Source organism: Rattus rattus, chromosome X (assembly GCF_011064425.1).
Source record: "Rattus rattus isolate New Zealand chromosome X, Rrattus_CSIRO_v1, whole genome shotgun sequence".
Taxonomy (NCBI): Eukaryota; Metazoa; Chordata; class Mammalia; order Rodentia; family Muridae; genus Rattus; species Rattus rattus.
In genome coordinates this window covers 2181295-2194315 of record NC_046172.1, presented here as the reverse complement: position 1 = coordinate 2194315, position 13021 = coordinate 2181295, and the positions used below count along the sequence as shown (strand labels likewise).

The 13021-nt window shown below is 35.6% G+C and overlaps 1 protein-coding gene across 1 annotated transcript in view; it reads left to right on the top strand.

The window, feature by feature from the left end:
• Nucleotides 1-13021, top strand: part of LOC116888872 (lysine-specific demethylase 6A-like) — a 118676-nt gene that overhangs the window by 93884 nt on the left and 11771 nt on the right. The window contains 7 exon segments of the mRNA XM_032890136.1: nt 3676-3774; nt 3911-4130; nt 5963-6058; nt 7536-7637; nt 8486-8881; nt 11759-12046; nt 12048-12538. Of these exon segments, the coding sequence (XP_032746027.1) occupies nt 3676-3774; nt 3911-4130; nt 5963-6058; nt 7536-7637; nt 8486-8881; nt 11759-12046; nt 12048-12538 (1692 nt within the window).

Sequence of the window (13021 nt, the reverse complement as noted above, 5' to 3'; positions counted from 1 at the left end):
ACCATATAGTGGAAACTCAGTATACTAGGCACCAAAAGACTCAAATTTAAGTAAGGCCTTAATTAACTTTTGTAGAATTGTGGATGACTTAAACACAAACGCACACCCACACACACCACCCTTTTGAGGCTTCAATTTTCTCCTCTGCCTCTTCTTCATTTTTGCTTTGAGAATTTCTTTACTGGGTGTTTTGATCATCTTTATCCTTCCCTCAATTCCTCAAGGGACCCCCCACCCCTTTTTACTTACCCAGTCATCCCCAATTCTGCCCCTTTTACACTCTTTACAAACACCCTACCCTCAATGATTCCTGAGCCCTGAAAAGAGAAGTTATAGCACAAATTTCCCATTTAGGACTGGGAATTTTCATTCTCTTAGTCTTTGTACTTTGACCACTTGAGGGTCTTTTAATCACCATCTACTGTAAATAGAAGCCTCTCTAATGAAAGTTGACAGATCTATAGATCCAATAATAAGCCACTAAAAATCAGTTTAATACTATGGTCATTTAGCAGAGTAATAGTAATAGGTTCTTTCCTAGGACATACAGGCCTGTGTCTAGTCACAGATTTTTGGTGCTGGGTATGAGTTCCATGCTGTAGAGTAGGCCTTATATCTAATTAGAAAGTGGTTGGTTTTTCCTAATAAGTTCTTGCCACTATTACACTAATGGGCATATCTTGCCAGGCCAGTTGTTATTCTAGGGTACAGGGTTCACAACTGAGTGAAGTTGATAATTGCTTTTCTCCTCTGGTAGCATGAATGGCATCTTCCAGCTTTTAGCTCAGTAACAACTTGGTATCTACCATATTTTATAATTCCAGTATGTGCTATCTTTTATAAGGGGGTTGTGCACTAAATGAATGGTTCTTAGGAGACAAGGGAAACTGCTACTGGCACCTCATGGGTAGAGATTAGGGCTTCTGCTAAAAATAAATAAAAGTCTTCCAATGTACAGGAAAGCGAATGAGCCCTTTATAACAATTATTTGGCCTCAAAATATATGATCTGTTATGTACATTCCTGCTTCAAAACTTCTGGGGTTTTGTGTTGTTTTTTTGGTTTGGTTTTAATTTCCCTTGAATTCTAGTTTCATAAAATTAGTTTATAATGAACCATATCTAGAATTACTGTTTTAAGATGCATTGATTTTTCAGCCTCAGTAAGCATTATTCCATATTTTTTCTTATCTTCAGTCAAATAATTATATATTCTAAACCACTGAGATGTATTAAATTTTTGCAGATAGACATTTCCTGACTTTTCAAACAAGCGATAATTATCACACTCTAACTTGCTTTATGGTTGAAGATGATCATTTCAGATAGTAATTATTTTTCATCCGTCATAATATTCTAGGTGTGGTTTTGACTGTTTTTTAAAAACAAGCATTATTTTTAATATAAAGTTATATTGCATATACTTTTTAAAAATTTTAATTTATTTTTACACTCTAGATTTTATTCCTCTCCCAGTCCACCCCCACCCTCCACCCCTGTCCCTGTGTCTCCACAAGGATGTCCCCACCCCAGAAGACATCTATACTTCCTGGGGCCTCCAGTCTCTTGAGAGTTAGGTGTATCTTCCCTGACTGAACCCAATCGCAAGAGTCCACTGCTGTATATATGTTAGGAGGCCTCATCTCAGCTGGTGTATGCTGCCTGGTTGGTGATCCAGTGTCTAAGAGATCTCAGGGGTCCAGGTTAATTGAGACTGTTGGTCCTCCTACAGGGTGGGCCTCCTCCTTGCTTCCTCCAGCTGCTCCTAATTCAACCAGAGGGGTCAGCAGCTTCTGTCCATTTGTTGGGTGCACATATCTGCATCTGACTCTTTCAGTGGCTTGTTGGGTCTTTTGAATGGCAGTCATGATAGGTACCTTTTTGTGAGCGTCCAATAGCCTCAGTAATGGTGTCAGGTTTTTTTGATTCATTCTTATAGTCACTACCATCTAATTGATGCTTTGCTTTTAATATGAGAAAGCTTATGAATGGATGTTTGTTTTCCTATCTTTGTCGTTTGCTTTTGTTCCTGACCTTGTCACAAATTCTTTTTCTGTTTAACAGTTTTCGCAGGTAGTATTTGGAACTTGTTTCTCTGTTTAGTCAGTAAAATTATCTGATTCTCTCTAACCTATGATCATAATTTTTTAGGCCTGTTTCTGTCTGCTCTTTAATAGATGTGCTGTGTTCTTTCAGCTTTTCTTCATGTAGATAAATTTCAACGGTAGATTCCTATGGAGCTATTTTTTTTCTTTCCCTTTTTCTTTTGCTTCTTTCTGCTTCTATTACTTTCATCTCAGCTTTGACCCATTACAAACCAGTGAATATAACCATCTTTCTGTATATAGCTTTACTTTCAGTCTATACTATACATTGTTGTCAGGTGAATATTCTTTTGCTTTTATCATAGCCATTTCCAGATGGCTATGGAAACAGATGTCAAAGTTTGGGGGTGGAAGGTCTTAAAGTGTGTGTGTGCCAACATGTGTGTGAGTGTGTTGCATGTGCATTTCTGTTTTTTAAACAAATACATTAGGACTTGTCCATATTGCTTTTGAATATTTCCTCTCATTTTCTATGTCAGTACACTTGTAAATTACATAAATCAGTAAAATTTCTAAGAATAACTCTGGGGATAAAAATAGTTTCTGAATAAACAAAGATTTTCAGATTTACTTTATTGTTGGTGGTGGCTACTCTAGACCAGTGATCTTCCAACACAATCAAGTAAGATATATACGAGTTTATTGGAAAGCTATCCTCACCTCATCCTTGTACCTTTTCCTAATTCTGAGTGGATTGTAGTCCCTTCCTAAACTGTTTGTTAGCCATCTGATAGGGCATTGTGATATGCACAGTACCCTTAGTCCTCATCTCTATTGGAAATTATTTAGGTGTGGTAGAGTATGCCTTTAATTTTAACACTCAGGATGTAGGGGCAGGTAGTTCTAGGCCAGCCAGGGCTACAAAGTAAGACCCCGGTTGGGGCAAAGGAAAAATAATTAAATTATAAACTCCTTCAAGACATGATTTATGGTTGTTTTCTTTTAGCACCAAACATATAATTTTTGTCTTTGTTATTTCAGTGATGTTTGTATTAGGTACATACTCTTTAAGAAAATGTCAGGCATTAAAATCTAAATGTTGTTGGCTTTACTAGTCATGAAATACTATATACTATATATTGTTTGTGATACTCAGAAACAAACCATTACATTAATGTCTTTATATATTAAATAATGTTTGCCCTTTGTTGTTGTTTAAGAAAAGAAAAATTCATTGGGTCCTAATAAAAACATGTAATTTTGGTTCTTTGAACTCTATAATCTGACTATTTGAAAAACTAGAGGTCAAGATTTAAAAGCAGAGCATGGAGGGGCTATGTCCAACTTTTAGTATTATAATATTGAAGTGAAATGACCTATACTTGTTTTAATAGACTTTATCAATGCAGTATACTTCCTCTGAGAAAGACTATAATACAGTTGTAAATTGCTAGTTAACGTGTGTATTGTAATTTTCTTGCACATACACACACATGTGCATGCCTAAATATATTAACGTAATACATTTTTAAAAATTTGCTTTAATATATAACCCTTTTTAAGCAAATAAATGTAATTTGTTTTGGTATTGATGGAATTTTCTTACCCTCCCCCTTCCCTCTCCCTCTCAGGTGCTATTCAAGTATTGGGAAAGTTCAGGATGCCTTTATATCTTACAGGCAATCTATTGATAAATCTGAAGCAAGTGCAGATACATGGTGTTCAATAGGGTAAGACTGTCTAAAATTAATGATATTGGTGTGCAAAGATGACTGCATCACATATAACAAACTTTATTATGAAAGTCATGCTATGAAAGTAACCAGTTCTTAGTTGACTTATTTTTTTCTTAATTTCTCCTTTCAGTGTGCTCTATCAACAGCAAAATCAGCCTATGGATGCTTTACAAGCTTATATTTGTGCTGTACAATTGGACCATGGCCATGCTGCAGCCTGGATGGATCTAGGCACTCTCTATGAATCCTGCAACCAGCCTCAAGATGCTATTAAATGCTATTTAAATGCAACTAGAAGCAAAAATTGTAGTAATACCTCTGGACTTGCAGCACGAATTAAATATTTACAGGTAAAAATTTTAAAGACCAAGTTTTTAAAAACCACATATTTTCCTAGAACACTCAGGCAGGAATAGGGTGGCTGGAAAATTTGTCTAGTTGTCTCTTGATGCCTATATGTTTCTCTATTTTCTAAATATACCATAGCTTGTAACATTTTACTAAGTGAGATAAGCAATACTTTTTTAAAATGCTCTTTTGCACATTGATGCATTATTAATTTGCTTAAGTTTTTTTCAGTGTACTGTCTACATTTTTAAGTTGTCATAGCATTTTAAAGAAAAGAACACAAACACTGTCTTTCACTCTTGCTTGAAGTTTCATGAGAAGACAGCTAATGAGAACCCTGGAAACAGCTTAGTTATGTTTTGATTCTCACAAAGGTTTATATTCTGGTTACCCTCTTTATACTTATCTTTCTAAAGCCCCAAATTTAGAATCTATTTTCTTTTAAAAACAATAAGCTATAGCCTTTAGGAAGATTTAGTGGACTTGCTCTTACTCAAGTAGGCTTGTGTTAAATTTGCTTTTTACATAATTTTTCCTAGGCTCAGTTGTGTAACCTTCCACAAGGTAGTCTACAGAATAAAACTAAATTACTTCCTAGTATTGAGGAGGCATGGAGCCTACCAATTCCCGCAGAGCTTACCTCCAGGCAGGGTGCCATGAACACAGCACAGCAGGTGAGAAGTTGGGTTATGTTCTGCAGGTGCCCAGCTTTAAGGGTTCTTTTCAATCTGTAGTAGTCAAGCTTATTTTAAGTAAGCATAGAAGGCTTTTATTAATTAATAATGGCCTTTCATTTAAGTGCTAAGGGAATCTAGATCAAAATAAAATTCCCTCTGATATGGGAATAAATTTGGGGGTACCAACTTAGAACCTTTGTGCATTTTCATGTTTTTGCAACATTTCTTAAAATAATGCTGTAGTAGTTTATTTAATTTTTTTAAAGAAGATTTTCAAAGGAAGGTACACATTCCTCCATTGATAATGACTCATTGATTTTTTTTTTGACTTTCAATAATTGCAATCAGAGATGTCCACATGACTTTGAAAATGAAAAATATGCAGCTTGTAAGTTTTATAATTTGAAGGAATGAACTAAGAATATATAGCACCCTATTTTTGTCTTCCTTCTGTGATTCTTAGGCATGTAAACCTCATCATCCAAATACTGAACCTGTATTAGGCCTCAGTCAAACACCAATTTCACAGCAGTCCTTGCCACTACACATGATTCCTCCTAGCCAAGTAGATGACCTGTCCAGTCCTGCCAAGAGGAAAAGAACATCTAGTCCAACAAAGGTATATGTCCTAGAGAAATAGAGAATCCCAGTCAAAGAAGCTCCAACTGCCCTGTAATTGTGCAGTTTGAACATTTCCTGTCCTTTACTTTAAATCTGTGGACATCGTAGAAGAGTAAAAAGGTTTGAGTTTTCCCATCCCGAACTCTTAGAATCATATTAAATAAAGTAGGGATAAATTTGCATTCATCAATCATTATATCCATTTCCCTGCCGCTAAGTTATCAGCACACTTTTCATCATCACTTTTACCAACATTAAAATATATTTGATATTGATTCTAGTAGACAATGTGGTGTGTAGGCTAGCAGTTTGGGCCATAGTTTAGGGGTGGGCTTTTTGGGGGTGGCTTATTACAGAATCAACATTTTTTAAATTATGAATATTAAGTTTAATGTGCATGTAAATTTTTAAAGAAAGTAATAATAACTTTTTATGTAATTACTCCAATTCAGTCATTTAGCCTTCATTAGTCATTAATTAACTCTATTGACTTAACCAAATATTCTTTAATGTTTCTTTTTATCAATTTCCCTCAGAATACTTCTGATAATTGGAGTGGTGGCAATGCTGTGCCACATCCTCCAGTACAGCAACAAACTCATTCATGGTGTTTGACACCACAGAAATTACAGGTATGTAAGATAATTTTTTTATTGGATATTTTTTTTTATTTACATTTCAAATGTTATCCCCTTTCCTGATTTCCCCTCCCATAATCTTTTAATAAAAAATATTTAACAGAATAGAGATAGTGAGATTTTAGTAATTCTTAAAGTTAAATGATTAAGAAACTCAGTCCATGACGTGTACACATAATGATGAAGATAATTCAGCCTTTTTTTTTCCCACTTGTTTCTCTTTTGTCTTTGGAACAGAATGTGCATGTAGATGCATAAAGTATGACTATAGACTATATAGGATAAAGCCTTCTTTCATCTTCTGCTCTAATTCACTGATGTGTCCTGACACTTTTCTGGCATTACCTATCTTAGCAGAGCTGTGTTATGTATGTACAAGTTATTTCACTTAAGTGTAGTCATTCATGGTCCACAAATATTAAATGAAAAATTTCTGACAAAAAAAAAACACACACAATAACTTCTAAATTATAAGGTCCTATTGGCATAATGAAATCTATCCCACCAGAGATATCAATCATCTCATTGTCCAATGTATTTAGGCCATTATATGCTAATTGGCCCTTAATCTCTTACTAGCCTTCTCACTGTCAAAGCAACTGTTTGAAGTATCATGATTCTTGCATTAATAATGACCACAAACCACAAGAATAATGATTTTAACAATTGTAGTATATCAAAGAGAATCCACACAGTGCTTCCTCCAAGTGAACACGTAAAAATTCTTTTAAAAAGGCACAAAATACCATGTGCTAAGTTTGCTAAGATCTACGGTAAAGATTGCTCTTTTACTTCAAGTTGTAAATAAATAGAATTTTGTGCTAGTTTTACTGTCACACCTAATACTGTACTGGCTATGGCCTCAGTATATAGTGGTTTTAGGACTGAATAGTCATTAAATTGTAGGTTTAACTCTTCTCTGATTTTTGAAATTCACTAGGGGATCTTAAACGATACCTCCTTTGCATAAGTGGGTCTACTGTAAACTATTAATGTTCTTTAGAGACCTTTTCAGGTCAATATATAAACAGTCTACTTGTTATATGAAAAGACCATATTTCTCTATGTAGATAGTATACTATTTCTTAAGTTGATCACTAGTTTTAGACGGTGTCTTCAGGCTCTTGCTGTTCTAAACAATGCTTTTGGGGGCATACTTATCATGTCTCTTAAGCTTAAAGAGCTTTCTGCATAAACACCAAAAATTACTATAATATTAAAACTTCATGCCCATATCTCTCGAAGATCACATTAAAATAAACTGTGTTCAGATGAATTCTTAGTGCTCTTACTTTGGTTTCTTAAACTATAAAAAGACTTAAAGATTGAATTGGATTCTTATTGATCAGAAATCAGTGTTTAACCTTAATAGTGGTTTTGAGTTTTTCTAATTATTCAGATAAAGATTTAATAGATTTGTTAGCTTCTTTCTAAATCTGTCTTTAATTATATTCTCTCTTTTTCCCCCCAGCACTTGGAGCAGCTCCGAGCAAATAGAAATAATTTAAATCCAGCACAGAAACTAATGCTGGAACAGCTGGAAAGTCAGTTTGTCTTAATGCAGCAACACCAAGTGTGTATAACATTATCCCTCTAAAATTTCATAGAGTTTTGTGTACTTTTTTTGACTATAGCATCATTGTAGAATTCACCCATAGTCATGTCTACTTATATTTGGTAGAACTTCGTGATCTATACTTTCTAAAATACTAGAACTTTTTAAGGAAAGTGCAGCTATTTAACTTTAAATATTTTTTTGTTATTTAACTCCACGGTATTTCATATATATTCTTTAGTACTTAGTAATTCTATACTAAACCTAGGTAGGGTTTTATACTCACCTTTAGTTTAGAGGATTTGTCATATTATAAATTTTCTGGGTTTATTTTTATTTTATTTATTTTTTGGAGGGTGGAGCACTTAAGGTTGTCCCTCTGTCCCTCTTCCTTCCCTGCTCCCCTTCCTTCCTACCTTCCTTCACTCCTTTCTTCATGCACATAAGGTCTCACTAAGTTCCCTGATTTGACCTTGGTATTTGAGATCCTTTTGTCTCAGCCTCCTAAGTAGCTGGGATTATAGTCCTTCAACACTAGATCAACCTTAGAATTAAGAATTTGAGGTTCCTTGAAGAACTATGAATTCCAGAATTTTTCATAGGTTTCTGCTGCTTTTTTTCTTTTAGTAATTATTAACTAGATGTTTCCTTAACATTGAACCTAGTTTCTGCTTTTCCTAGGTAGCTTGCTATATAAATAAATAGTTTCTTGTTTTTGAAGCTGATGGTTTTTAACTTAGAGAAATAAAATGTTGGGGTTCAGATCAGAAATCCATGATTATTCATCTTTATGTGCTGATATGCTGATTCTCTCCTCCATGAACTACCCACATTGCATTTCTTTGCTTTCCATTTCTTTTCTGCAGATGAGACAAACAGGAGTTGCACAGGTTCGGCCTACTGGAATTCCTAATGGGCCAACAGCTGACTCATCACTGCCTACAAATTCAGCTTCTGGCCAGCAACCACAGCTTCCTTTGACCAGAATGCCTAGTGTCTCTCAGCCTGGAGTCCACCCTGCCTGTCCCAGACAGGCTTTGGCCAATGGACCCTTTTCTGCAGGCCATGTTCCCTGTAGCACATCAAGAACACTGGGAAGTACAGACACTATTTTGATAGGCAATAATCATGTAACAGGAAGTGGAAGTAATGGAAACGTGCCTTACCTGCAGCGAAACGCACCCACTCTACCTCATAACCGCACAAACCTGACCAGCAGCACAGAGGAGCCGTGGAAAAACCAACTATCTAACTCCACTCAGGTAACAAGACTAGCTGCTTAGGTTGACTTCTCATATAATAGTTTGTATTTATTTTGTTTGTGCATCATAAGTGTTTGCGGAACTTTTTTGTATGAATCATGTAGTCCTACAATGATGTTGTTGATACATTTCAATTCAGTATACATGTATACTTGATAATATTTACACAGATAGACAATCTGGGAGATTAACCAATGGGAAAAAAATAAACAAACTGCATAACCACAATCTTCCCCAAGTCTACTTCTAATTTTTATTGGCCTCATAAGCAAAATGCCTATTTTTGTAGTGGCAGTGGCAGTGGCAGTGGCAATGACAATAGCAGTAGCAGTAGCAGAAGAAGAAAGAAGAAGAAGAGGAGGAAGAGGAAGAGGAAGAGGAAGAAGAAGAAGAAGAAGAAGAAGAAGAAGAAGAAGAAGAAGAAGAAGAAGAAGAAGAAGAAGATGATGATGATGATAGTGATAGTGATAGTGATAGTGATAGTGATAGTGGTTGAAGAGAATAAAATGACAGAATGGAGTATGAGAGTGAAGAGTCCCATGTTAAGCTGTCTTGAAAAGCTAGAACACTAATTGGGTAAGATCACAAAAGGGTGGGAGCAGATTAGGAAAAATTTCAAAATTGAACCACATCGTCCTTTAGTCCAATTTACCATGCAGGAAATAAAAGAACCATCAAGTCTAGAATAAAAGATTAAGCTGTGAGGTACTGGGTATTGATGAGAGTATAAACCATATATTGTCTTCCAAGAAGGTTATATCAAAGTTATATTAAATAATGCTGTTAGATCCATTTAAGTCAGTGAAGAGACACTGATCATAACAGTTTTTATAAAAGAAAGCATTTGAGACTTGCTTAGTTCCATAGGTTTTGGTCCATTATCCTCATGGCAGGGAGCATGGTGCTCAGCAGGGTTCTACTGGTTCACAGGCAGCAGAAAGGGAGACTCTGGACTTGCAGTAAGCTTTTTGAAGCCTCACAGCCCTACAGTTCCTAATTCTTGCAAAGAGTGCCATGCATTTACATCTCTGAGGCTACAGAAGCCAATCTCATTCAAACCACATCCATGGTAACATTTCTAGAGTTCAGAAATTAATGGGTGCAAGCAAAATCCACACCATAGCTTGTGGTGTAAATTTCTTCCCTTTCCCTCCCCCTTTCTAGTAGCATGGACCTAAGGTTGGTATATCTTTGTTTCAGTTTTAAAAAGTAGAAGAAAAATAAACAAATATTGTGTCATACCAAATGTACGAAGTCCAAACATTTGCTGTTTGACTCTATGCCATGATGATTGGGAATCTTTTGAATAGGATTAGTTTCAGTGGATTGTTACAGGTTGAAGCTAAATTGTGTAGTTGGCTTTAAGATGAAAGGATAGATAACACTGGAGGTATCAAGTATAGACTGTTCCCATGGGACACTTGCATTCATGTAGGTTGCATACATAAGGGATAGTGTAGCTAAAGGATAAGTAGAATTCACAGTTTGGTTTTGTTTGAATTTTAAACTAAAATGAGAATAATAATACTATAAGCTAATGAGAAATATTCAGTATAGAGATTGATAAGATAGAGGAAAGAATTGTTAGATGTAATGATGTGTTTTTGGAATTCCGTATCTTTAAACATTAAAAGATTGTTAAAAGGATAACATGAGACATTTCTTAAAATGTCTATTTAGGTTCTAAAGTATAGTTGGCAGTTAAATAAGTGAGAGCATTTGTTATGATTGTGAAGAATATTTCTCTTATTTTTCTTCTCTAAATCCCAGGCTTGCTTAATTGCTGAAGTTTTCAAAAATACTCAATCCTATTTTAGAAATCTAGTAACATTAAAAAAAAAAAAAATCATAGCTCATCCTAACCTGGCATTCAGGAAGCTGACGCAGGAGGAATTCAAGTTCAGGGTATCTATGACTATGACGTAGCCAGACTCTGTCTCAGGAAAACAAATACTTCAGCCCACCACAGTGATTTTGCAGGACACAGGTCTCTGTATGTATCTAAACAGCAGGGAACCCTAATCCCTCATGGCTAGTGCTAGGAGCCTTATAGTATAGTTGCAAGAAAGTAAGAAAATTGTCTAAAAATATTAAACTAGTTCCAAAATTTTCCCTCATGAGGCTGCTTTATATAATACTGCAGCTGGAAAGCCCCAACCTCTGATGTTAGTATCATAGATTCTAACTAGGCAGGCTTTTAAAAAAAAATTATCATGTAAATATTTTCTGAATTTGTAGTTTAAAATGCTTTGACATTTTATTACAGATAAAGAAGATGAAATATTTTTGTCACGTTTACATAGTATACAGTGTATTTATTAAGGGACTGGCCTCTGATAAATAGAATTTTAACTCACCTTCAAACTTTCTTGGATATATTAGTTATTGAAATCTTTGTAACTTTTTTTAAATGAGAATTTTCCATAAAATTTAAAGGTGTCTTAACTATTTTAGAAGCTTTGCTCTAGAGGATACGTGCTTTAGTGGTCATTGAATTAGGGATCAATATATTTATATTTAAAGATAAAATGAATTTACCTTCTATATTAATCTCTTAATAGATCACGGATGCATTATGTGGTTTATCATATTCATGGCTTAGTTATTAATGATATTATATCTATCCATATTTGAGTTTAGAAATGAAAAGGTCCTATTTTAAAACTTAATTTAGAGTTCTCTGTGCTTTCTGTAAACTAAAGTATGCCATACTAATTAGGGGAATTCTTTCAGCTAACTATAAGTAGTTTTTGATAAATTTAGGAATTGGGTCAAATTATAAAAATTATTTTTAGTGGCTTTTAATTTAATATTTATAAAAATTTGTGTATGCTCTGAGTTTAACATAAGACTTAAACCATCTTTTTTTCTTTTTAGGGGCTTCACAAAGGTCAGAGTTCACATTTGGCAGGTCCTAATGGTGAACGACCTCTTTCTTCCACTGGGCCTTCCCAGCATCTCCAGGCAGCTGGCTCTGGTATTCAGAATCAGAATGGACATCCCACCCTGCCTAGCAATTCAGTAACACAGGGGGCTGCTCTCAATCACCTCTCCTCTCACACTGCTACCTCAGGTGGACAACAAGGCATTACCTTAACCAAAGAGAGCAAGCCTTCAGGAAACACATTGACGGTGCCTGAAACAAACAGGCAAACTGGAGAGACACCCTAACAGCACTGCCAGTGTTGAGGGACTTCCTAATCATGTCCATCAGGTGATGGCAGATGCTGTTTGCAGTCCTAGCCATGGAGATTCTAAGTCACCAGGTTTACTAAGTTCAGACAATCCTCAGCTCTCTGCCTTGTTGATGGGAAAAGCTAATAACAATGTGGGTCCTGGAACCTGTGACATAGTCAATAACATCCACCCAACTGTCCATACAAAGACTGATAATTCTGTTGCCTCTTCACCATCTTCAGCCATTTCCACAGCAACACCTTCTCCTAAATCCACTGAGCAGACAACCACAAACAGTGTTACCAGCCTTAACAGCCCTCACAGTGGGCTGCACACAATTAATGGAGAAGGAATGGAAGAATCTCAGAGCCCCATCAAAACAGATCTGCTTCTAGTTAGCCACAGACCCAGTCCTCAGATCATACCATCAATGTCTGTGTCTATATATCCCAGCTCAGCAGAAGTTCTGAAAGCTTGCAGGTTAGTTCAATAAAATTAATCACAGAGTTAAATTCTTGACAGTTTGCCTGATCAAGACCTGGGAAATGAAAGATAGGGTAATCAGTCAACCAAACTTAAAGTTTGAACAGAGGTTGGTAATTATTGAATGTTGTGCTTGTACTTAATAATAATTGTGAAACTTCTGTAACTTGCTTAATCTGAGAGGGTGTGTCTGAACATGCTGTTACTGCCCTCTACTGGTTACTACAGTTGTTGGCTTCAGTGTTATTGACTACTCTGGGGATGGAAAGGAAACTCAATTAAATCACGTTTGTCTGAAAAACAAGGCCTAGAAAAGCCTATTGTTTGCTTGATTTTGAACAGAGTCTGTTAAATGTTAGACTAGGGATAGACCTCAGCAATTGCCCAGGCAAGTCTCTGTTTACAATTCATTTGATTCTAGAAGGGATTATAAAGAGGTAGGAAAAGTAAGGGACAATGAAGAGATATAGTGGACTGCTA